The sequence below is a fragment of the Nannobrachium achirus genome (genome assembly GCF_963921795.1).
Source record: "Nannobrachium achirus genome assembly, chromosome: 1".
In the NCBI taxonomy this organism is placed as follows: Eukaryota; Metazoa; Chordata; class Actinopteri; order Myctophiformes; family Myctophidae; genus Nannobrachium; species Nannobrachium achirus.
In genome coordinates, this window is record NC_137810.1 from 12,388,460 (window position 1) to 12,415,680 (window position 27,221).

General features: G+C 42.6%; 2 protein-coding genes across 4 annotated transcripts in view; one reads left to right on the forward strand and one right to left on the reverse strand.

The window, feature by feature from the left end:
• gabra5 (gamma-aminobutyric acid type A receptor subunit alpha5) overlaps window positions 1-11,963 on the reverse strand; it is a gene marked incomplete at both ends in the record, with an annotated part of 84,465 nt that extends 72,502 nt beyond the window's left edge. The window contains 5 exons of one of the 2 annotated variants that reach the window (XM_080735378.1): window positions 718-938; window positions 2,732-2,799; window positions 10,032-10,156; window positions 10,729-10,813; window positions 11,862-11,963. In XM_080735378.1, coding sequence (XP_080591504.1) covers window positions 718-938; window positions 2,732-2,799; window positions 10,032-10,156; window positions 10,729-10,811 — 497 coding nt within the window. Of the gene's footprint in view, window positions 1-717; window positions 939-2,731; window positions 2,800-10,031; window positions 10,157-10,728; window positions 10,824-11,861 lie in introns of those variants that run through there. The other variant, XM_080735377.1, reaches the window with a different exon arrangement.
• The window catches only part of gabrb3 (gamma-aminobutyric acid type A receptor subunit beta3), a gene marked incomplete at both ends in the record, with an annotated part of 147,973 nt that overhangs the window by 61,067 nt on the left and 59,685 nt on the right, over window positions 1-27,221 (forward strand). The window contains 3 exons of one of the 2 annotated variants that reach the window (XM_080735358.1): window positions 14,724-14,771; window positions 22,071-22,162; window positions 22,462-22,529. In XM_080735358.1, coding sequence (XP_080591484.1) covers window positions 14,724-14,771; window positions 22,071-22,162; window positions 22,462-22,529 — 208 coding nt within the window. Of the gene's footprint in view, window positions 1-14,723; window positions 14,772-21,883; window positions 21,964-22,070; window positions 22,163-22,461; window positions 22,530-27,221 lie in introns of those variants that run through there. The other variant, XM_080735359.1, reaches the window with a different exon arrangement.

The window sequence follows — 27,221 nt, forward strand, 5'->3', positions numbered from 1 at the left end:
TGTGTAAGTGTGTGGCCAGTGTGGGACAGAAGAAAAACCCTAGGCTTGTTGTGGCTCCATTGGCTAATGTACTCATGTCACGACCAATCAGAGCAGTGTTGCTATAGATACGTGATAAAACATAATCCTATGGATAGAACCCATAGCCTAGAAAGACGCTAGGCTATGGGAGGCAGCACTCACACACACCCTTCATTCTAGCTATGCGCACAGCCGCACACTGAGACGCCATGTGTGAAATTCACAGCTGAAATGGTTCTGGTGTATTTGCCCCGCCCCGCACCACAGACCAATAAGAAGCCGCGTTTGCCTTCAATGTATAGCAAGCAGCAGACTCAGCAAGGCTGTGCTACACGTAGTCTATATACAGTAGACTTGGTGGAGTATATTTATGTGTGTGTGTGTGTGTGTGTGTGTGTGTGTGTGTGTGTGTGTGTGTGTGTGTGTGTGTGTGTGTGTGTGTGTGTGTGTGTGTGTGTGTGTGTGTGTGTGTGTAAACACAATAACTCGGTAAGAGGTCAAAGGTGAAGGTTACAATCAAGGTCAAAATAAAGAACGGATAGGTGTCTTTTCCAGAAATTTGGCGGGAACCCTCAGTAAAACCCACATTTCAGGTCACAATTGGTCAAAGGTCAAGATCACAACACTTCCAGGTGTGTTTTTTGTATTAATAATCGGACGTAAATAATGATAGAGGAAATCGAGTTAAAAGCTCACCTCATGGTGTAAAGGAGTGTCCCGTCGTCTTTAAGCCGCAGCAGCTTGTTAGGCGTGGTCATGTTGTGAGCGATGGATTTCTTCCCGTTGAGAAAGAAGGTGTCAGGAGTCCAGATGTTGCTGGCCAGAAGATTATTCAGGGGCAGCATCTCCATCGGCCCTTTAAAGCAAAGCCTCTCATCTTTCCAACTCTGACGGAAGAACACGTCAATGGTGTATTCCTAAGAGAGAGAGAGAGACAATACATTAATAATCATAAGTCTCTGGATACTGTACATGTGGAAATTACATGTCACCGAAGTAGATCTGCGACTTTTTTGACTAGTCTATCACACCAGTTGTCTATACCAGTGATTCTCAACCTGTGGGTCGGGACCCCCAGGGGGGTCCGGGTCCCCAAATCATTTTGGGGGGTCCTCAGATGATTAGCTTAATGTGCAACGTTGTTTTCTCACTCAACAGTAAACAAACCAACATAAATTTTAAGTGATAAAGGGTATCTGCACATTTCTAAAGAGACAATTTAAGGACTTTTTAATACCTCTAAAATGACAAATTAAACACTGGCCAAATTGTCAAATATTAGAGGCAGAAATTGTGAAAATAGCCAATCACAACGCCTCGCAACTGCGAGGCGTTGTGATCATGTAGATCTGCAATTTTCACAATAGAACCGTGTTATATAAAATGGAATGTCTCAACTTAGTGCTCGTCAGGGTGGGGGCTCCCCAGTTTAAATATGATTATTCTGGGGGTTGTGGCCTGAAAAGGTTGAGAACCACTGGTCTATATGACATATATTATATGACATGATCTATGATGATCAAAATCTGGGCTAATTCTATGCCCGAATAGAGACCCATTGACTTCTATTCTATTATAAAACTATACTTCAATATTTCAAAAAGAGCAAAACATGCACAAGCAATGTGCACACTGCTGAGACACACAGACAGACACGAGAAACAGACTATCTGATGGATGGCTAGAGTCCTGCCAGAACCACACCGTGACAACACAAATGTAACCAATATTTATTTATGTTAAATGTAAAAAACTAAAAATAACACAGATGGCCCAACTCTATTATCACGAGTTCACTCCATAAAGTCTTGGGACTATTATGAAAATAGCCGATGTGGGGGGACGCTGTGGGCGCTGAGGGCATGTTCTCTCCTCCACGTCATCAGTGCCCATACCCTAGGTGGGGTTGGCAAAAGGGCCTTTCTTTGTGGAGTTTGCATGTTATTCCCGTGTCCCCTAGGGTATGTACCCTCGCAAAAAACATGCAGTAATCCTGGTGTCTATATTGCCTCCCCCTGGCCAGCCGGGGCACCTGATGGAGAGGAAAGGAACTGGTTGGAATAACGTGTTCCTTCCACACGCTACGTCCAAACCAGGGAAACTCCCCCGTCAGGTGAAAAGAAGCAACTTGGACTCCTCATGCACTGAAGGAAGCATGAGGTCAGTCCGTTCTCTCCCCAGGTTGGCAGAGGGAGTGTAGCACCCAGGATTACATTAGACAATTGGCACTGGGTGAAAAATGGGTTGCAAAATCGTGGGATGAAAAAAAAGAATAGCCGATGTACAAGCTCACAGCACTTCACATTGTAGATCAACTATTTTCAGCATGTGACACTGTCAGACGATGAAGTATAAATTAAGCTTAATACCGTAATTTCAATCTTTCTATGGATTCATACTCATTGCGTGTTCAGACTAGACACCCCATTTCAAGCATATCGAACAGGCACTTAAAAGAAAATCCATTACAGTGCAGCCAGGGGTATTTCTAATGGAATAGAAAGAAGTCTGCATTATGCCTCAAAAGAAATGCTGTCTGTCTCAAAGCAATTAGTGGTTGTAAAAAAACCTTTCAGCTATTAACGAACCCACTGACACAGTGGCATCATAAGAAGCCTTTTCTTCTTTTCGTGTGAGCTATGAAATGTTTAATATGCCTTTAATTGGTTTGTACTGAAAAAAGGCAAGATCAACACAAAGGAGGTCTTACCATTTCGGTGTCAGAGACCGGGCCAAAACTTGTGACGAAGATGTTGGTCTTGATCTCTGTTACCTTTTCTGCAAGGACGAAGAGTGGAGTGTGAGTCTTAATCATGTATACATACTGTATCAACCACTTCTAAATCCGGGATTACAGTATATACTCTCATGCTGACCATACTATATACACTCTATCCAAGAACATTAGCATTCATGCTGACCACAGCCAGCATGAATGCTAATGTTCCTGGACAGCGTTTATTACACTCAGGAACATTAGCATTCCAAGGGTCCAAGAATTACATCATCTGGTCAGAGGTTTAATGGAGCCCGTGGGCAGGGCTATTTGCTAGCAACGCATTTGCTGATTACGCGCTTGATGCTGGCTAACCAAATTGATTTTGACGTGAATTCAGTGTCCTGGTCCGCTCCGAATGAGCAAACGTGGCCTTCCTTGAAAACCAGTGGTGTAAAGTAAACAAGAGCATTTACTTAAGTACTGTACTTTAGGTTTTGAGGTATTTGTACTTTACTGTGAGGGCACCCTAACAGAGTATTTCTACATTGCACTGCAGTATTGGTACTTTTACTTAAAGATGGGGTGCCATGATTTTTCCCCCTTTAAAACATGATTATCAGGTATTATGATTATACTAGGAGGAAGATTTTTTTTTTTTTAAAGTGTACAGAAAGAGTTAAAATTTGTTTTTTATGTGGCCACACCCACCAGTTCATTAGTATGCCTGGTTGTCATGGTGGGTGGTGACCCAGCTGAAGTTAGCCACACCCATGTGTGTTGGGTGAATGGTAATTAGGGGAGGGGTTGATTTTATGATGTAATTGTATCTGTTTTTGGACCGGCACTTTTGACCCACAAGGTGGCAGCCTCCATAAAAATAAAAATAAATAGAAAGAGAATACATAATTGCTCATAACAACCACACCAGGGGGTCAAATGAAGTAGTGTCAACCTCCTAGACACATGAAAAACAGAAAAAGTACTAAACTATGGCACCACCTTTAAAGGAGGACTTCACCACTTTTCAACCTGTCTTCATATAATAGTTCCTCACTAATGTTCATAATAAAACAGCACATTTTTTTTCTACTCAGTCTTCCACCGGTGACATCATCGTTTGACAGATTTATTTTAAACAATATTTTTGAAAAAATAAATAAAAATAAAAATATTATGGCATATAAGAACAATGGCTTCCATTTTAACATTGCAACTTTTCAGGAATAAAAAGCCTGCAGTTTCTATTAGCTTGTATTTCCCATTGATGATGTCACCGGTGGAAGGATTTGACCCGCCCACAGCTCTCCTATGAGACCCAGACTGAGTAGAAAGAAATTGTGATATTTTATCATGAACATTAGTGAGAACCTATTATATGAAGATAGGTTGAAAAGTGGTGAAGTCCTCCTTTAATTAAGTAAAAGAAATGTGAGTACTTTTTCCACCACTGTTGAAAACCACACAGACCCCCCCAAAAAACCCCGGGAATATAATTATTCCCTGACTGGAGGCACAGCATGCAGGAGCAGGTCATGTGGTGCGTCACCACCATGTCAACATGCCCTGCTCGCTCATGGAGTGTGGTGGAGCACAATGCACGGGTGGTGTCACATCATGACGTCTAAAAGGATACTAGAAAGACATACACGTGTGTGTGTGTGTGTGTGTGTGTGTGCGTGCGTGCGTGCGTGCGTGCGTGCGTGCGTGCGTGCGTGTGTGTGAGCAGGGGCGTCACACCAAATTCTGGGCCAAAATGATATGTATTTGGCTACGGACCCCCATCACAAAATATTTAGTTCCAGGGACCCACCAGGAGCAAAATTTGAGTTACAAATGTTCGCTTAAAAAATACATATATTCAAAGATTTGCACACATTTGAAAAATAGCAGATCTACAAGCACTCGGTGCCGCGCTGTGAGCTTGTATATCTGCTATTTTTCAATAGCTAAAGTTACTAGGGCCCCTCCACATTGGGCCCTAGTAACTCAGTCCCCCCCCCCCGTGACGCCCCTGTGTGTGTGTGTGTGTGTGTGTGTGTGTGTGTGTGTGTGTGTGTGTGTGTGTGTGTGTGTGTGTGTGTGTGAGTGTGTGTGTGTGTGTGTGTGTGTGTGTGTGTGTGTGCGCGCGCGCGCATGTGCGTGTATAATGGAAGCCATCAAATTGGTTTGAAAGACAGCTATACTGTAGTCTCTCGTACACTATTGCACTTCATATGGCCATCAAGCATTCATTATCATTAATAATGAATACGTCTCTAATTAATATACAGTATAATATATGTGGACTATGCTGTTGTTAAGGTAAAATAGTCTATTATTAGCAATCTCTCTTTCTGCCTCCAACCCATTGGCACAGCAGTGATAAACACTTAGCCTTTAATGATATTCATGTACTGTAGCCAGCACACACAGTAAATGCTGTAGATGGGGAAAAGAATACTGGTGGTGCTCATCTAAATGCTCACAAAATATGAACTTTTGAACAAAATGATATAAATCATGTCCTCACACTGCTGTACATCTTGGCTCCCTGGCTAGTTTTCAAAGGAGACAGCAATGGAACAAGTTCTCCCCTACTTTTTTGTAAGGCAAGGCCTATTTGTTGAGTGCATTTCCAACACAAATGTTACATAAAGCGTGAAAAGGAATGTAAAATAATCTAAAAGCATAAAAGACATTTAAGGACAGAGTAAATGTATGTAGACAAAATGTATACAGTGTACTGTAAATATGTGTTGAGTTGCTGAATGAAGGGCAATAAAGAAGTTTAAAAAAAGGTAAATAACAATTTAAGAAATACATTAAAATAGCATCAAATGTATAAAGGATTTAAAGCATTTACTGTATCCCACCACATGTAGATAACCATTAGTGGTTTTGTAAGATTACATGGAGCAAGTGAGGAAAACGTTATTAACGGTCTGGCATTGCAGATAAAAATATGATTGAAGATATCATTACATAGTGGTAATAACTTGGCACAGGTATGCACTATTTTTAATTCCAGTGTTGGTCCAGGGAAAGAAGGGTGGGTGGGTTTGCTTATTTTCTTTTCTTGTTTATTCGTTGTTGATTTTTGAGTTGTGTGTGTACCGGTATGTTGTTTGTACAAGTAAATTTTTCATTTTATTTTTTCTTCTTATTTTTATTCATGTTACATATATTTAACCTTCATACTTGCATTCTGTATTTTGTGAGTATAATAAAAAAGAAAGACCATTAGTGGTTTTGTGTTTATGAAACATGCAAACATTTGCATCTACTGTACCAAAATGTTCTGGCGTTCCCCTGGGCACTTTATTCACTCTTTCCGTGTGCTATTTTGACTTATTTGATCATATCAGAATAAACAAATCTTAAAATTCACAGTTGCATTAAAAGGGTTGGTTAACTCTTAACAATCACTATTTAAGTAAAATAAATCACGAACGTTGCCTGGTTTTCAGAGTTGACGCAAGTCTAAATGTATGTGTGGCATGACAACTAACCACTGCCTGAACAGGTTTAATTTTAATTATTGGAACAGTAAGAAGAGTGGCCCTGGATTACCTGAGATGTCTGGAAGATTCATGTTGTAGACAGAGATATGTTTTGGCCCTAAACCAGCAAAGGATTTCAAGACGAGCAGCAATATTTCAAAAATCTATTCTATGACTCACTGGAATCCAATGCAGAGATGTGAGATTTGGAGTAATGTCCGCTTCTGAATGAACTGCAGCTATCTAATAGTTCTTTGAGACCTGATCGACCATTACAGTCTAGTTTGAACTCAAAGGAGGTTGTATTTGGGGTTGGTGAGATTGCCTTAGTAAAGAGTGCACTAGGGCATTCACGAATAGTGATTTTTAGTATTCGAATTATTCGACCTCAAAGTATTTGAATAATCGAATATTCGACAGGACTGGCCAAACTGTCAAATATTAAGTAAGCAAGAGGCGAACATTGTGAAAATAGCCGATCTACATGCATGTAGATCTGCTATTTTCACAATATTTGTCTGCGGAACTGAGTCACATTAAATGTAATACCTACAATTCCAAGTGCTTGTCAGGGTGGGGGTCCCCAGTTCAAATATGTTTATTTTGGGGGTCACAGCCTAAAAAGGTTTGAGAACCCCTGGTATAGAGCATTAACAAATTCATCCACCAGGGGCATTGATAAACTCATTCTTATGACCACAGACATAAAAAGGTAGACGCCTCTTCCGGCTCTCTGGTACCCGTCTCGCCATTTTTGATTGACAGGCTTGGAATTCTTCTGTGTGCGTAACAGACAACAAGGTCGGTAGGCAAATCAGAGGCAGGTTTGAATGGAAAAGTCCCGGAAAAGACGCGTTGTGATTGGCCAGTAGTGTTTTTGAGTGGCAGCCTGCCCTCGACACTTCCTCTTTTGTGCCCACCAAGTTGGACGGGTCGCTCCAATCAACTGCAGCGTGTGGACGCGGTATCTAGCTTTTTATATCTGTGCTTATGACTTCCTATCTAGCCAAGTTGTATAAACTATATATTTTTGAAAGAGAAAACAATAAAAATAAGCGAATATTCGACTTCGGTGAACAACGTCGAATAGTGACTTTGATATTCGAATATTCGAATATTTGGTGAATGCCCTAGAGTGCACTAGTATTCTCCTTTTAACAGTATTTGATGTCAGAAGTAAAACTCAGGAGTTAAAGAGGTGTCAAAGAGAAAACTGACATGATGAGATTAGGCAAGGTCAATCGTAACAACCTCTGAAATATCGAGACCCTTGGTGATAATCACATCCAATGACTATGGGTGGGCCCTTAATCCGTCTCACATGCTGAGACAGACTAAAAGTGTCACAAATGACGAAAGGTTATTTGGCATTATAGTCTAGGCCTACATGTATATTAATATTAACCACTTGCAGCGCATTGTGAGCTTATAGATCGTCAATTTTCTAAAATATATTTAGTGTAGAGTGAGTACAGGAGTAGGCCTAGTATATAGCTCAGGGGTAGGCAACCTTAGGCACGGGTGCCAACATTGGCACAGGGGAGGGTGATCACTGGCATACTGGCAGAAATGTGAGAGAGTGGATTTTTATTTTAAAACCAAATACATTTTTGAAACGTGGTTAATTAAATTAAGTCACCTAATTATCAGCACATCATCCTGCACATAATTCTACATTCATTACATTTCTGAACTCTGACTGGGGAGGGAGTCGGGGAGAGTCTAATGATCGTTATAACAATGTCCTGCCAATCGAAATAGGTCAGAATGTTTGATAGCATGTCATTATGTTGTCATTTATGTTGACATGGCACACTGACTATCTAGCAAATAAAAACTTGGCACTTCAAAAAGGTTGCTGACCCATGATATAGCGCCTGGGGGACTCAGGTCAACTAAACACTAGAGCTAGGGGTCTTCCAATGTTTTCAGGCCGAGGACCCCTTAGTTGAAAGAGAGATGAAGCAGGGACCCCCACAACCTTCACTCCGTACTTAGTCTGCTCTTTTTCTCTACACAGCGAGGCGTTGTGAGCTTGTAGATCTGCTATTTTGGGTTAAAGTTCTCAGAATATGGACACTATGGGTACAAGTGCCTAATATAAAAAAGTCACAAAGATTTGGAGGACCCCCTGTAGTAACTCTGAGGACCCCCTAGGGGTCCCGGACCCCCTGTTGAAGACCCCTGTACTAGAGCTTTAAGTGGTTGAAGTCATCAGACTCTCAAAGTCATTGGGAGTAATGGAGAATAGTTCTGCAAAGTAGTCAATAAAGAGTATACCCGGCTTGTAAATAGTTAAAAGTAAAACTCGTGAACATTTCTATATCGTCATTGTCGAGTGAAAACCTTGTATGTCCAAAACTCTTCGTCTTGCATTTATCATTGTACAAATGATTTAAATTAGTGAAAACAGCCGATCTACAAGCACACAACGCCTCGCACCGCGAGGCGTTGTGTGCTTGTAGATCTGCTGTTTTCACTACCTTTGTGCGACGGACTTGTATGATGAAGCAGGGCTTTGCTTTGCGAAAAAACATACAAATTTGAAACTTGGAGATACGAGGTTTCTGCCCGACAACGACGATATGTAGTAGATAGGAATTCAAAAGATGTAACACGAGCAATGATAGCTGCTTTCTCTGGAATACATCATTTAGCTATTTTTTTGTTTTTGTTTAATTTTAACACATAATTACATTTCTTTTATTTGATTAACCTTACTCTTACATTTATCTATACCATGGTTCGTGCCCTGCTGTGGTGCTGTGATGAAACCCAGGGGTGTCGCACCAAATTCCAGGCCCTGGGTATACTTAAACTGTTGAAAAATAGCAGAAAAGCTCACACCGAGTGCCGCAGCTCGGTGCCACGCTGTGAGCTTGTATATCTGCTATTTTTCAATAGCTAAAGTATAAAATAATTAAGTACCTCAGTCCCACTTCCCACTGACATAGCAGTCTCTCAAGAACAGACTAACTGAGCTCCATTTAAGTGAAAAGGACCTTTTCTTTGACGATGGCTGGCCAGATTGCTGACATAGAAACATTGTTTTTTCAAAGAATCTTAGAAGGATTCAAAAGACACTTATAGAATCAGGTCAAAATTCTATTTTTTTTTTTTCAAAAATAGCAGATCTACAAGCTCGCAGCGCGGCACTCGGTGCCGCGCTGTGAGCTTGTATATCTGCTATTTTTCAATAGTTAAAGCATAAAATAATGATACACAAAATGTATACCCGTTCTAAATGGGTTTTAATAAAGGAACAACTGCTTTGCCAAGGTCACGTACAGCAGCACTGTTGCCAATTGATGCTCTGTTGTACGATGGTGTGTGTATCAGACTTCAAGAGGCTGAGATCCAACGTGTGCTCACACAGCCATTGATTTATGCTTAAGGAAGAGCCGGACCATTACAGCGATCACGTCTCTTTGTCAAATACTTCATGCAAGCTTTATGAACACAGGCTGGCACGTTTCCTTTTTTTTTTTCTTCTTCTTCTTTTCTTCCTTGCTAGGAATGAATGGATGCCTGACATTGCAGTGCAGGGCATTGTTCTCGCACGAGAGGGGGAGCTGGCTATGTAATCATTTACTTATATAGGGTCTACTGACACAAAGGTTGGACAGGGGTGAAAAAAGAAATTTAGTCTCGCGCCTGCACGCATGCAACCTCTGAACTGTATTATATCGGCAGAGTGAACGTGAATTTCAACTAAAATGTGTTTAACGTCACAGGCAGCTATTGCCTATTGCCTATTTCATATTTCATTTCAGGCATTTTGGGTAGTCTGTAGGCCTATACAGTTACTATACCTCCCAGTCCAGGGCGGAGTCTGTTGTCGTAGCCATCAAGCAGTCCGTCCAGGATACGTGTGAATATGGTGATGTTGTCATTTAGCTCTGCCTCTTTGGGTTTGCCGGTAGCAATCTGGGAGAGGCTGTGCATGGGAATGAGTCAATGTCATTCTCAGTCAGATATGCTTTGAACACCAACAAACAATAGAATAAAATTGTATACAGACACAACAGACATGAAAATAGGGGGCGCCCGCTGGCCTACTGGCCCATGCAGGCGCATACCCACATAGGCAGGCATGGATGCCTGGCAGCGTCGCCGGTTCGATTCCTAATCCGGACGACCTTTGCCGCGTGTCACTCACTCCCATTCTCTCCCCCTATTTCCTGTCTTATCAATAAAGGCTTAAAAGCCCCAAAACAAATCTTGAAAAAATAATAAAATAAAAAAATAACACAGATCTACTATACAGCCAATATTCTTCAGCATACACAGTAAAATCTTACTCTGAATGAGAACAGATGTACTGTAATAAAATTGATCCCGTAAGGGTCCATTTTATTCCATAAAAGGGTCCATTTTATTCCATAAAAGGGCCCATTGTGTTCCATAAAAGGGTCAATTTGGTTCCATCTGTACTCTCTCAGAGTTAAATTAACCCTGGGCATTGTACAGTACAGTATATGTGCCAAACTGCTGTCGTGACAGTCTTACCTCAGACGGCAGGTGATGCTCAATAGCAAGGCACAGACCCACAGACTTCTCATTGCAATGATGTTGTACATTCCATCGCCCATTCCTAAAAACATTACATCCAAGTCTTATTATTATATCTATAATTACATTTTGTTGCAATATATTATTATGTTTAAGTGGCTGCAAATATAGGTATACTGTATAAAGAGAACAGTAGGACTATAGGCTATTATAAATGGCATTGTGTTTTGAGAATTATTTACTTTAATATAAACTTCCATTTCTAGTATTTTCAAATGAAAGAAAGTAACACACAAACTAAAATACAAAAGTTCATAATAGAAATATGACAATTGAAGTGTGTGCTGCTATTTTATTACAGGTTAAAGCCTATTATTTGCTATAGTGCTGGGAGCATTGAATTATGTGCGTTTAGCAGAGTAAATTAATAAGGCTCAAAGTGCATGCCGTCATACAAACCCCGGGAACATGCGACTGAATTTAGACAGTGCGTGCATATCTGCATTAATTCAAATTAAACATTTAAATTTAAATTTAAATTAAAAATATGAGTAAAAGTAAAATGGACATCATCTCTTTGGTATACATTTGACTTGTCTATTCAGGATGTATAGTCCAAGACAAATGCTGACAAGTGCTATCAAATTATCACTATAATAGCAGATCTCCAGTAAGTACAGTAGCCCCAAATCGTGCGCCCTTTTGTTGAAGCCCCACTCAATTACAACAGAAACTGCATAGCTTCGAGCTTCTGATACTGTAGCTCCGTGGAGTTGATGAGAACAGAACACAGATAGCCTACTGTAAGTTACGCATTATTACCACCAACACCAGCCCCCTCACATCCATTCAATTACAGTATCGCTATAATAGAGCGCCTATACAGCAGCAGCCGTGTCTTCAAAAGAGCCACAGCATCAAATCAGCTCTTCGAATCCCGCAATATTGTCTGCACCACCACCACCACCACAGCTGGACTGTGATCTTCACACATAGCTGCTCTCCTCTGGCTGTAGTAGGCTACGCACCTGCATTGTTGTTCGCACACTGACCAAACCACAAAGAAAAGCCCACACCATAAACATTGCATTATGAATCTACTGTATATAAATCCATATCTATAATAATACCTCTCCCCGGCGTTCATCACCACCACGTCCACCACCCGCCGACCCGAAGCCTTTCCAGTCAGTCGAGTCGACACAACTACTGTTCCTCCTCGTCCAGTACTGTACACCTACTGTAAAGTCAGCCTGACCAGCCTGGCTGCAGCGCAACGGTTTGCTGCACAGCACAGCACAGCACAAGCAGTCCGTGCAAAGCAAAGCAAAGCAGCCGAGCGCATGCATGCAGTTACCGAGCTTACCACACAAGATGATGATGCGCATTCAAACTTCACTCCGCCGTCCGTCCGTCCGTCCGTCCGTCCGTCCGTCCGCAAACCTGACACTTTGATTGCAATGGAAATGCAGGAGCAAAGTTGAAGAAGGACGTCAGCTCCGTTCGTACCCCGACATAATTGCCCCTCAGGAGAGAAATAAAAAAAAAAAAGAAAAAAGCCAGGAGAGCGACTGAGCGAGGAAAAACGTGGCTGAGTATCAGTGTCAGCGAGGTTTTTCTTCTTCGCCCCAGAGCGATTAAAGCGGTGGCAGCGAATAGAGGGTTTCCCAACAATTGTGCTGACCGAGCATCCTTTACTTTGCCATTAGTCTGAGCGCCAGTGCACACACACACACACACACACACACCTAGTACACACACAGCGCACAACGGTGATTGGAAATTGCTTGAAAATGTGATAGTAGATCCAGAGAAAGCAAAAGAAGTAATTGGTGCCCGATATACTTTGGTTAGAAATTGATGAGAGGTACAATAACGCCCCTAGAGTTGGATGCAGTGCGTCGCCGGCATGCAGGCTCTCCCAATGATATTATTGCTGCCTACAAGCATAGAGGATGCTGTGGCTCATTGGGTTGTGTGCTGCTGTGTTAAGTATTAGGGAGGAGGAGGGGGGGCTGGTGGTGTCAGCCTACAGTTACCAAAACAACCATAAGAGGGATCTCTAATTCTATTTTCCAAATGCTATAGATCTATCTAAATTCATCACATTTCCCCACTGTTTCAATGACCAATGATGGGGTGGGTGGGATTAGTTGAGACAGTGTTTTATTTTACTTGGGAGAAGATGTGTGCAAATTCACAGTTTGTTCCATGTCATTTAGATTATTGTGATATTTGCAACAGGACGTTTATTTATTGCATGTACATACAGTACAGTAGCTTAACATGTCAAAGGTGCATTCTGGTTTACTTTAACCACATGGTAGATGTCTGTCTTATTATGAAGTAGTGCTGCAGTGTGGTTTGATATATTTTGCCTCTGTGAAGAGTTAATACATTTTGAGTGGGCCACTCTGTGCCTTGTGGAATAGTCTTTTTTACACAGTACATTAAATAAATGGTTGTGCATAGTGCCTGTCTAAGAGATCAGCAGTAGGTGCTGATTAGCCCTGTTTAAATTTAGAACAGAAGAACCCCAATGGCTATGAGGGCACTGGAGCCAAAGGGGAGAGACACACTATACCAGGGGTCTTCAACGTTTTCAGGCCAGGGACCCCTTAGTTGAGAGAGAGATGAAGCAGGGAGGGACCCCCACAACCATAGATACCATACCTGTATGGTTTCATCGTTTGACAGCACAATCATCAGTTTATTTTGGATTCATGTCAATTTGTGTTTTCAGATATTTAAACACTTGAACCGTCAATACTTAATAAACTTGACCTTTCACTCTGTACTTAGTCCACTCTTTCTCCCCTCTACACCAAAGCTCTTTGCCACAAAGCTCACAACGCCTCGCAGCGCGAGGCGTCGTGAGCTTGTAGATCTGCTATTTTTGGCTAAAGTTCTCAGAATATGGACGCTAGGGTTCAAGTGGTTAATATAAAAAAGGGGGGGGGGGGGAAACGTTCTATCACTCAAAGATTTGGAGGACCCCCTGTAGTAACTCTGGTCCCGGGCCCCCTGTTGAAGACCCCTGCACTACTATATGCTTTGTCACAATTGTCACACAACCGTGCATGTCGCTCACTGGAAATGTATCTGATCTTCAACAGAAGAATTTATTGCGTGCAATTCTTCTCCATCACTCACAGCGTTCATTTAATTTTCAGATTGATTGATTGACTGATTGATTGAAGAGTTTATTAGCAGTTTGCAATAGAAAAAAGTACAGTTTCATGACAGCACAAATCACTGGTACAAGGTCAACTAAAAGGAGATCCTAGTAAGCTTTACAGCTTATTTACACAGGAACCACTTAATGTATCTCATATAACATTGATAGACAGACGGATAGAACATAGTACTTTACATAGCATAACATCAATTACAAAAGCAGAAAAGGGGGGGGGGGGGGGTGGAAACATGGGGGCTTAGTCTATTTACAAGTCTCGAGTAGCAGCCGCCTGAAGGTGACTTTTCATACCAATTTTGAGGAGGCTAGGGATTTGCACTCCTTTAAGGCTTGCGGAAGGGCGTTCCACATGTTGGTGGTATAGCTGGAGAACAAATTAGAGTGTAAACATGTGACAGGTCCCTTACAGGTCCATCTTTTCACTCTCAGAGTTAAACTTACATGCACAACATTGTATTGTGTGCTCGAGGGGCTCTGTGTTGTGTCATATGAGCCTTGTGATTATACTGTACCTTTAAGTCCTTAGATGAGGCACATAAGAAAAAACTGATGATCCAGGCTCTCAAAAGTTTAAAAGAAGAGAACAAACTTTATGTTTTTTTCTTCTGATTTCATCCTGATTGATCCAGGAGCACCACTGATACTTTTAATGCCATTGTTTTCTCCCAGAGCACCTGGTCATGGTCTGTTGTCATAGTTTTCTCCCAGAGCACCTGGTCATGGTCTGTTGTCATAGTTTTCATAGCTCATTATGCACTGGAAAATTAAGTGGTAATTCTTTTCTGTCCCTTTACAGGAACGCTGTTGACGGAAACAAGAAACTCTACGCCATCTATGACACAAGGTAAGATTGGATATTGGCCTATATCATATTTTATGTTTTAAGAGGGATATTTCACTTTAAAAAAACTTTTGGTCGTTTTATCTTCTAATCAGGCTTTTATGAACACCCTGAACAGTTTTTAAGTTGCTTGATTCAATATTTAGATATTTGATGTAAATGTTACCAGGCCCTCCAGGCCCAGGGCCTCTCCCCACACACACCCATTGTAATTTCAAACTTCATTTTAACCATGATTATTATTTTTTGTATTTCATTTTTTCCATTTCCCCAAAGAATTATTACAAATAAATGAAAGAAGTTATTGAAGAAACACGGCCTGCTCACGTATTAGGAGGGTAGTATGAGTCACCAGAAAAAATAATTAGTGTTTTTAATGAGTCTATCATGGTTAAAATGAAGTTTGAAGTTACAATGGGTGTGTATGTGGAGAGAGGCCCTTCCACTGTTTCCCTTTTGAAAGTGGAATATCCCTTTAAGCAACGGGTGGCCTTGTTGAAATGGGCTGATGTACAAATAATGTACAAATAAACTTGCCTTGCTTTTGCTTGAGTGGTAAATGTTTTTGTCTATCCACACGGGAGACCCAGGTTTGAATCCAGGGTATTTATCAAATGGGGGTACTATTAGCCCCCATTTGCCCCATTGCCCAGGGCTACTTTGGGACAATATAAACAGACTTTTTTGTCTGATATTTGTTATGAACACATTTTCCTAAAATCTGTGAAATCTGGAAACCATCATACATGTTTGTAAAGTATTTCATTTCAATACATCCAATTGCCAATAATGTGTCACCCACCAACCAATAGAAAGCAACCTGTCAATTAGCTTGCTGCATCATTTGTTTGACTTGAATGAGTTTTGAACATTAAAGCCAAACAAAAGGAAACCTACAACCAGGGACGTGCTGGCCATTGGGAAAAGCGGGACAACTCCCGAACGGCCGGTTCATTCCCGGCCGGTCCAGGCCGGCCATTAGGAAAAAATTACAAATAAAATGTCGGCCTTCGTTCCATTTTGGGGGCTGGGCGGCCAACAAAGTAAATCGTCACTGTCGGGCAGAAACCTCGTATCTCCAAGTTTCAAATTTGTACATTTCTTCGCAAAGCAAAGCCCTGCTTCATTATACAAGGCCGTCGCACAAAAGTAGTGAAAACAGCAGCTCTACAAGCACACAACGCCTCGCGGTGCGAGGCGTTGTGTGCTTGTAGATCGGCTGTTTTCACTAGTTTAAATCATTTTTAAAATGATAAATACAAAACAAACGGTTTTGGACATACAAGGTTTCCACACGACAACGACGAAATTTAACTCATGTACAGTAATTGGCCCACTGGCTTGTCACTTGTCATGATCTGAAATGGCAAATCTTTGAGTAGCAGCAGCGCTATAGAGAGAGATCTCTCTCTATAGCGCGCAATGAGGACCTCTCCAACTCTTTTTCCTGGGCTGAATCAGGGGCCCAGCACGTCCCTGCCTACAACATAGATAAGTGATTGAAACAAAAGGAGAATCAGTGTGAAGAAAAAAGCGAAACACCAAAAAGTAATCAACATCAGGACATTTTTTTTGTTTTACTGTGGAGGTGGCCGTGGTACTCCGCTGAAACATATTGTAGCGGGGTACGTACAGTAAAGACAGTTGGAGAACCACTGCAGAACAAAAGATTCCATCCAGTTTGAATAAAATGAAGTGAAATATGGCTGGGTGAGGAGTCAGGTTGCACCATGATCACATTCTGTGCACTGATATGGAGCTATGCTGTACGTCCCCTGGAGCAGATTAGAAAAGCATTTTGCAGCAGGTGCAGCACTTCTGTACGTTGTAGCGAAGAGATCGAAGCATCCTATGACTACATGCAAATCTTTACCGCTGACGAAACACAAATATGTCTTCAAGCGCGCAGTAAAACCCAGAGTTATAATTTAACACTGTGAGTCTAAAGATTGACCCGTACAGGCCCCAAGAGTTAAGTTAAGACTCAGGGTTTGGCTGTGTGCATTGGAATGAAACTTAACAGCAAAGAGTCCTGTATATTGCTGTAGAGCACACTGCTGAGTTTGCAAAAACATACATACTAGGATGATGCTCCTCTGTGTAAGAACGTATTATTCATATTCCTACAGCATATCTGAGGACATTTCAAATCCATCTTTGGGAACATGAACAACCTTTACTGAGAATCAGAAAGCAATAGCTCAGTAATTCATACTTGATGTGTCCGGTGCAGGCGTTTTTTTGGGGGGGAACAACAGCGTGTTAGGATTTGTACCCTCGCTATCAGGACGCCAATTGGTTTATTTGTATAGTAGTGCCTTTCTCCAAAGCATTTTACAAAGTGCATAACATTCACCCATTCATTCACACACATTCACACAAAGACAGCGGAGGCAACCAACTAAGGCTGGGAATATATAAATTCGATATTATATCGCATGTATTCCTACGGGCTGGGGCGGCACCTGTCAGCAGGGAGTGTTGGGCGGGAGGAGGCTCTACGTCCTCCCGGTGGGGGCTCCTCACTGGCAGGTGAGTCAGTAGGATACAACAGTACGTCCTCCCGGTGGGGGCTCCTCACTGGCAGGTGAGTCAGTAGGATACAACAGTACGTCCTCCTGGTGGGGGCTCCTCACTGGCAGGTGAGTCAGTAGGATACAACAGTACGTCCTCCCGGTGGGGGCTCCTCACTGGCAGGTGAGTCAGTAGGATACAACAGTACGTCCTCCCGGTGGGGGCTCCTCACTGGCAGGTGAGTCAGTAGGATACAACAGTACGTCCTCCCGGTGGGGGCTCCTCACTGGCAGGTGAGTCAGTAGGATACAACAGTACGTCCTCCCGGTGGGGGCTCCTCACTGGCAGGTGAGTCAGTAGGATACAACAGTACGTCCTCCTGGTGGGGGCTCCTCACTGACAGGTGAGTCAGTAGGATACAACAGTACGTCCTCCTGGTGGGGGCTCATCACTGGCAGGTGAGTCAGTAGGATACAACAGTACGTCCTCCTGGTGGGGGCTCCTCACTGGCAGGTTGGTCAGTAGGATACAACAGTACGTCCTCCTGGTGGGGGCTCCTCACTGGCAGGTTGGTCAGTAGGATACAACAGTACGTCCTCCTGGTGGGGGCTCCTCACTGGCAGGTGAGTCAGTAGGATACAACAGCAGTGACAACACAGAAATGTGTATGGGGAGGAATCAATTGGTATAACGGCTAAATTGGGGCGAAAAGGGGGTAAAAATAATTGGCTAAAACGCCTCTGGGACTCAAATTATATAAAAAAAAAAAAAGAAATATCAATTATCAAAATATCAATAGACAAATATACAAAATGTGTCAAATATGGAATGGGAGTGTATTTACAGTCATATAACTGTATTTATTGGTTGGTTGAGGGTGTATGTATACTGTATAGGGCGTGAAGGCATATGCTCAAAAATAAGATACTTGTAAAATGCTACCTCTAAGAAACTTAAAACTGTTGCAGGTCCATGGAAATCTCAGATATCCGTAACACAACGCCCCAGAGCAACGGTGATGATATAACAATCACAAAGACAGGCAGCTGCTTTAGATATTTCCGATCTGCCATTGCTTCCTGAAAGCATTACACTCAATCGAGCTTCCATCAGATGATGATCCGTAGAGCTGCTGTAGGGAATCTAACCCGTAACTCTACCCTCTTCAGTATCAGCATGCCACGGACACATTAGATTAAAGCAGTACTACTATCCCAGCCCACCATATCCCATGCAACCAGGGGCGTCATGGGAGTGGGTCTGAGTTACTAGGGCCCAAGGTGGAGGGGCCTGGAATTATGTTATACTTTAGCTATCGCTGCGAGTTTTTAGATCTGCTATTTTTTTAAAGTTGTGGAAAAAGTGTGTGAATGTATGTATTTTTTAAGCGTAGCCTACATTTGTTACGCAAAATTTGCTTCTGGCGGTCCCTGTAACTAAATATTTTGTGATGGGGGTCCGTGGCCAAATACATATCATTTTGGGGGTCCTTCACATGAAAAGGTTTGAGCACCACTGACAAAGAGAAATCAAGATTTAAAAAAAATAGCAGAACTACAAGCTTGCAGCGCGGCACTCGGTAGCCGCGCTGTGAGCTTGTATATCTGCTATTTTTCAACAGTTAAAGCACAAAATAATGCATACTAATGCGTCCCCAGTCTAAATGGGTTAAACCCCCTCCCCCTATGTAGAACATTCATGGGGGGCCTGCAGTGAATCATTGTACCCAAGCCAGGCCCAGAATTTGGTGCGACACCCATGCATGCAACTATAAAAGTGTAGCCTAGGCTAGTGACGTTTAACTGCACTGTCCCTGCCAGTCCCTTTGACATGCAATCCTGCAGAGTGACAAATGATCAAGTAGGCTACTATATGCTGCAGGAAGTGGGAAGGATACATTGTTAAATATTTGAAAGGTTAAGAACATAAATGTAATATATGGACACGGTATGTTTAACTTGGTGAGGCCACGTACAGTAAATTGATCATTTCATCTGATGTCTATCCAAGGGGCCCACAAGGCCCACATTGAGAGGTCATGTTCCCTCTAAACTGGCGGCCAGGGGGCCACATGTAGAGCCCTACCGATGCCATATTTATTGACCGATGCAGATATTTGCCGATGGAGAGTGCTAGACCACCGATTGCTGATGTTTTGTAATAATTTAAAACAATAATAAATAGCCTAAATTTCAAAAACGTCTTACCTTCAAAACCTTTTTTTTCCTTTTTTTCCTAATGGTCCGGGGACCACCAGTGGTCCTTGAGGGGTTTCCAGGTGGTCCCCAGCAAAATGGATCCTTACGGTAAACGACAATATACCGACATCAGGGTCCAAAAACGACCGATATATCGGTTTGACCGATATATCAGTCAGGCTCTAGCCACATGCAGGTTCATATGGGAATACTGACATATAATTCATTTCAGCTGTTACAATTCCAAACATGCAAACATGACCTGCTTTAATTACTTCAGCCTAAGTATTATTGCGACCGTAGGTCGCAGTTTAGTATGTGAACGATCACAGCTTGACCGTATCTCTGTCTGTCTGTCTGTCTGTCTATAACGCCTGACACTGTGGTTCCCCTGACACATCACTGTGACATCACATGTGACATCACAGTCATTCCTGGCATGCGCTTCTCCTCTCTGTGTGGCCTTGGTGAGCTGACTACCGTCATGGGGGGTGGCGCACCCCCATACCTGTCTCCTCGGGAGGACAAAGAGGTTGTTCACGACTTTTATTTCTTCAGTCCATATACAGTATATGCCAAATCATCATTAATATTACATAGGCCTATATAGCCGTTATTAAAATATATATATATATATATATATATATATATATATATATATATATATATATATATGTCACAATTTCTTCATCTCCGTGTCTGTGGTCAGACGAGTTGATTTGGAGGGCTGAATCCGGCCCGCTCCTCCCACAGCCGTCCCCGCCCAGTTCTGCACGCTGCAGTGAGGGATACCTGATATATGGAGATCCCTGATGTCATCGATATACATCACTGGTCAGATGGCCAAGACATGGCCCATATCTGTGTGGCTGGTTCGGATAGGGATCTCCCATCTCCATGTATGGGCATAAAAGGGATTGTATGTTGTGATGGGAACCACTCTAACAGAATCCCTTTTATGCCCATACATGGAGATCCCTGATGTCATCAATATTAAGCCCATATCTAACAGGACTTCAGATTGGAATGCCCATATCTGGAGGAAGACAGCCCATATCTGTGTGGCTGGTTCACTTCAGACAGGGATCTCCATGTATGGGCATAAAAGGGATTGTATGTATGATGCCAGATGTGATAGACGTCATAGGATTTTCACATAACAAATAACTGAGCATGCTTGGGGTCTCACAGCATATCTCCATGGAGCTCCATATATGGGTAACTGGTCCGATATACATTACTGGCCAGATGGCCAAGACATAGCGACCTCGCCCTTGGTCGCTTGTTGCCCTGAGGCGTCACTAGTTTGTATTTAAGTTCATACATTTTACATAAGTATAACTAAATTTGCATTTTAAATTAAATAAAAATGATACATTTCAGGATTCCTGTAGATCAGTAATGTTTGCTTCTTTTCTATGACATGCTAGAATGACAAAGTAGAACATAATATGAAATGTGGCCCCCTGGAGTGTGGAAATATGGTGGCACTCTCCATCATCAAAGTTGCCAGCCCACCCGTGCTCTAAACCAAGGTGTTACCAATTAGTAAGTAGCACTTCACTTCGGCCTACCTCACTCGGTGAATCGAGAACATGAATTGTATGCGAAATGAATAAATGTAAACATAATTGCAAGTCAAAGTGCAATCATCCTCTTTAGCCAAATCCCCGAGCGCATTGTATTGCAGGGCGCATTATAAACTGTTCTCCATTATAAATAATTGTTGCAGAGCTCACCGGGTCAACTCTCCAATCAGGTAAATCGCTTCAAAAACAGCTTGCATGCAGACTACGATGTCACGTGGTGCTTAATTACTGCCAGTAGCCGTCATGTTAGAGGCTGGGACATGTTTTTACAAACTCAGCTCCACACATGAACAACCATGAGACATGCAAGAGCGTATGACCACCACGACATGATAAAGGCAAGCAAACCTCAATAACAATTTGGCGAGACTTTTTTTTTTTTTTTTTTTTTTTTTTTGCACTAGCAAAATAACCTGTGGATCCGCTCTGCTGTCTCCTAGAATCGTGGAAATGTGTTGCGCGTTTATGCAAAAAAGCCTTTACGCATGAACATCATAATGATGATGGATAGGCGGCAGTTAACTTGGACTTATAGTTATCTGCCAAAGAAGCGATTGTAAAATATTTGAGAGATCCAGTAAAAAGGGGTCTTCAGACAGACTGCAGCTTAATTAATCACTGGTAAATATGGTCTCTACGCCATAAGGTAGACGGAATCGCGAATGAACTCTCACCTGATCAGACAGAGGAGCTCCTCGGGCGCAGACTTGAGGACGGCAGCGGCTCGCTCCTCATGGAGAATCTCATCAGTTGTCGTCTTGTCATTTGTTGAACGCCGGTGGTGAAAACACCCGTTCAGAGAGCTGCACAAGGAATGTGGGGATTGCAGAGAACAGGGCCATTTGACGTCCTCTCATTGCCGCTCATTGTGGCAGTAATGTGCTGTGCCCAGAGGTAAGTGCTTAGCGGGAGACAGGCGCGACACGAGAGATGCGCGTTGCTTCTGTTCTGAGGTCTTTCTCTCATCCTCTGTCTGTCTGTCTTTCTCTTCCGCTCCTCAGCGTCAACGAGCCGGGGAACATGTCTTTCGTGAAAGAGACTGTGGATAAACTGCTGAAAGGATATGATATTCGCCTTCGTCCAGACTTTGGAGGTATGTAAGCACCGGGTTATGGTGCCACGTACACAACACATCATCTCACCTTTATTGTGCTGTAGGCCAGTGGCGTCAGTTCAGCAAAAGCTTAGGTATGGCAACATGACTGGTGTCTTGTCTTGCCATACCTTAGCAACAGGCACAATGAAAAGTAATTTTTTATTGTTTACCCCTGTAGCCAAGGTATGGCAACTGCCATAGCTTGCCATACCCAGTTGACGCCTCTAGTAGGCTAGTAGGCTACTGCATGTGCTGTTTTCTCATGTCATGTCATGATTAACTTGTATCTTTAACAGGTGCACCGGTTGCTGTTGGCATGAGCATAGACGTGGCCAGCATAGACATGGTGTCAGAAGTCAACATGGTAAGTTGTAACACATACATGATTTATTTATGATATAATAATAATAATACTTTGTGAATAATGAATGAATGAATTACTTTAATTACTTTTACCACCAGTGGCATTATTGCCCAATACTGGGATGTTAATTCAACTGGCATGAGGAGGGAATGCAAATTAAAGAATCAATGGTTTATTGTACATTACAGCTTATTGCTCTGGCCAGTTGGGAGTAATATGCAAATGGAGGAGTATTCCATTGTAGGCTATTGTGTATTTGCTGAGGTCTGGACGGGTTGTCTGCACAGCCTTCCAAGTTCCAATAGTGTTGTTGTTGTCCCATTGGGTCTAAGTACTGAATGTTTTGTTGGCCTATTAGTAGTTTCCTTTCTCATTATATCGGTCTTGAATTTATTTATGCAGGGATGCGTGTGTGTGTGTGTGTGTGTGTGTGTGTGTGTGTGTGTGTGTGTGTGTGTGTGTGTGTGTGTGTGTGTGTGTGTGTGTGTGTGTGTGTGTGTGTGTGTGTGTGTGTGTGTGTGTGTGTGCACGTGCGCGCTCTCATGGGCACACCCGGTCACGGGCAGGTGTATTTACTGTGAAGACACAGCAGGGGCCCAGAGCTTTCTTATCTGTCATCTTTATTTTGTCAGAATTGCTGACAGCGTCTTGGCGCTTGCGTCACATGTTACCAGGAGGACACTGATGTGTATTTTAAATAATACCCATGACACATGAAGGAGTAATAACTGCAATAACCTCACAAGACATGAATGATGAACATGGCCCGCCAGAAGGAGTCATAAAGTCTGATATACTACAACATCCAGAGCGTTCACTGAACTCTGAAGATGGTACTGTCCTTTTGTAGACTGTCAGAGTTACTTTAACACTATCATTTAAGTCAGCGGTTCTCAACCTTTTCAGGCTGCGACCCCCAAAATAATCACATTTTAACTGGGGACCCCCCTCCCCACCCTGACGAGCACTAAGAGTTGAGGCATTACATACGAGGTTGCGAGGCATTGTGAGCATGTAGATTGGCTATTTTCACAATTTCTGCCTCTAATATTTGACAATTTGGCCAATGTTTAATTTGTCATTTTAAAGTTATTAAAAAGTCCTTAAAGTTATACTATGTAACTTTTTTTATAAAACATATCTTAAAATTGTCCTAACTATTAAATCGCTAAAGTTTTAGAACCCCCACTCTGTTCATTTAAGCCCCAAAAGCCTTTTCTTTATATGTTTTCTACTAGCCGTGACAGGGGCGGGATTTCGCGGCAAAATGACGTCATCTGCATCATCCGTATACGTTGTGTATACGTTGGCCAATCACACTGCAGATCATACACACATGATACACTAACGGCCAATCACGTCTCTTCAGGAAATAGCTTACTTCAACAGCTTTGTTTACGCTGGTCTAGAAGTAGCTAGCCTGTAACTCCCCAACGCCGGTCCGCAGAGGGACACGAGACACCTCCACGGATGCGTGGCGAGGCGGGCGAGCCAGCGAGGCGGACGCGGTGGTCTGAAGGCCCGGTCCGCGGCGAAAAACGGCCGAAAAAAGCAGACGCGACCGCGGTTTGCTATAACGCTACTGACCACTAGTTGAGCAACTTACACAGTATAACTTTAAATTGTCACTTTAGAAATGTGCAGATACCCTCTATACACTTAAACTTTATCTTGGTTTGTTTACTGTTGAGTGAGAAAACAATGTTAACATTTAGCTAAACATCTGGGGACCCCCCCAAAATAATTTGGGGACCCCTCTGGGAGTCCCTACCCACAGGTTGAGAACACTGATTTAAGTAATCATATACCAAAGCATTGCTCTAGCTGATTAATCAGGGCCAATAAGAGATTTTATGATGTGTAAAATTAGCAATTGCTTAGACTAAGTTTGGATTATGTTCCATACTTTGCAACGTGGGCAAAATGTTAAAGTTAGATAAGCAAAGCTATAATCACAGGACTTAAATATGAAGTTATGTTTTTGGTTGTTCATCTCCTTTGTGAATTACATGCTTCCTTCATCATCTAAATCAGTAGTTCTCAACCTGAGGGTCGGGACCCACAGGGGTGTCCCCACAGGGCAGTCCCCAGATGACAATGAAGTGACAATTTAAGGACTTCTAAGTCCTTTTTAACTCTTTTAGTGCTAAAAACGAATATTTTCGGTTCTTTTTTTCATTCCAATACAATTTTTTTTTGTTGCTATTTTACTTACCCTGAGCTGCTAGTAGCGACGTGGGTGGTCCTGGCTCGTCCATCGCCTTCCAACGAGCCATGCTACATGTTGCGACGATTTATTCCATTGAAAATGGTTTAGAATAAAGTTTAGAGCCCCCCCAAATAAACTCTATTTTTGCAAGACGTATTAAGGTTTACAAAAACCGAAGATTTTAGGTTCCTTTAATAAAATGAATTAAATAATCGGAGGCCTCAACGAAGCCCCGGTCTAGCCCTGGATCCAAGCCGCCTACCAAGCTCTCTTTCCACCGGCCCGTAATCGGGTAACGCCGCCGAAACGCGCCGCCCAATACAATACAAAGTCACATCTTTAGAGGTCATTTTCTCTGAACTGTGTTCCTATAGTGCATCTGAAAAGTTTTTTTTGCGGCTGAATAGCTTCAGATCGGTCTTCTAAAAAATAAAACAGTCGATTGCTAACTGTTAGCTCTCGGCCTCCATTTCACATTCATAACACTGTATGCGGAAAAAACACAAGCCACTTCTTCGTGGTTAACCGGATGTTACTATGAAGCCTTATGGAGGAATGGCTGGCACTCTAGTGGCCACTTGCGGCCCCTGGCAGTCATCGTGTTAATACCTAAAACAAATTAAGAAAATAATCAACAAACCTTACTAAAAAACTGATCAAACGTTGGCCAAATTGTCAAATAATATAAGAAAGAGGCAATAATTGTGAAAATAGCAGTCCTCCGTTGAGAACCGAGTCAAACCAAATGTAATGCCTCACCTCCTACTATTCCAAGTGCTGGGAGGTCCCCAGTTGAAAAGTGATTGGGGCGTCACGGCCTGAAAAGGTTGAGAACCACTGGTCTAAATCACCGTTTTCATAAAGCAGTTAAAATCACAGTGTTGAATTATCCATTTGCAACTCAGGGAGCATACAAATGTCACCAAATGGACCCTAATGAACCCTTACAGGTCCACCTTACAGTACATTTGTACACACTCAGAGTTAAATGAGCACTCAGGAGTTTACCCAAGTAAAGCCAAACTACTAACATTAACTTTTCTACTTTCTTTTTTACTTTATTTTTTCAATCTGTGATTTCCAAATCAATGTCTAATGAACAAATGGTGAATCATAGGTTTTCATAGCAGATCACACAGGCTCACTTCGTGAGGTTTCCTGTTATAAAATGATTAGAATCTGAACCAGAATCGGCTGTGATTTGTCACATCACATTTTTGTAGGCCTGAAATTCTTTTTGTCATGCACATTGTTTTATAGTAATGCCGTGAGAAGAGTAGTGTGAGAGCAAAGGGAAAGAGATAGAAAACTGGTTAAAATCATAGACTGGCTGCCAACGGTCATGTGGAACCGCAGGGATACATGGGAGAATGTGGTCGGAGCCTCCTTTAAATCGGCGGAACTATGCCCCTGGTTAAAATCGAACAAATGAAGATATGTACATCTGAATTATTGGACAAATCTACGCACCAGATTGCCTCTCCCAGTCTCGGCAGAGTAGTTCCGGAGCAGTGGAGTGTGGCCCTGTCTTTCCCTAATTGATCGTGGTCGTGGGTCGTGGGTCGTGGGTAGCTACTGGGACGTTAAGTGATCGTGGTCGTGGGTCGTGGGTCGTGGGTAGCTACTGGGACGTTAAGTGATCGTGGTCGTGGGTCGTGGGTAGCTACTGGGACGTTAAGTCGGGACTTGAGTCACCTGAGCAAGGGGTATGATGTTGCGAGACCCGAAACCCCTATGACCTTGTTGGGCTACATCACTGAGGATACGTCCCACTCCCAGGTGCATCCATGCAATGTTTTTGGTGGTCACACCACTCCTATACGGAGCTGTGTGTGTATGCATGTATGTATGTGTGTCTGTATGTAGCCTGTATGTAGCCTGCAATACCTCCGCTGACCACTAACATACACACATGTTAAGGGAGGGGCGCTGTTGTGCAGGCCAGGCACACTCACACGCACACGCACGCACAGTCGCACACACACACACACACACACACACACACACACACACACACACACACACACACGCACACACACACACACACACACACACACACACACACACACACACACACACACACACACACACACGCGCGCGCAGCCTCCACCACTCAGTTCACACAGGTGTGACCTTTCTAGTCAGTGGCCATTGAGCCCATGTGTAATCTATACTATAATTTTGCGAATGTCTGAGTGAGTGTCTGTCTGTCTGTCTGAAACAGCGTTTCTCCTCAGTGGCTGGAGCAATTGATCTGAAATCGCATCACAATTAGCATATGAACACACCTAACATAACTGTGAAGCCCGTTTGTCACTTTCACAAATCGTATGCTGTATATTAGCATTTTTATGGTGTATCTACTATCTATTCTGCATCTAGCTTGAGGCTAATCTATTCTGCATCTAGCATGAGGCAACATGTTTAACCAGCTCTCTCTCTGTGTGTGTGTGTGTGTGTGTGTGTGTGTGTGTGTGTGTGTG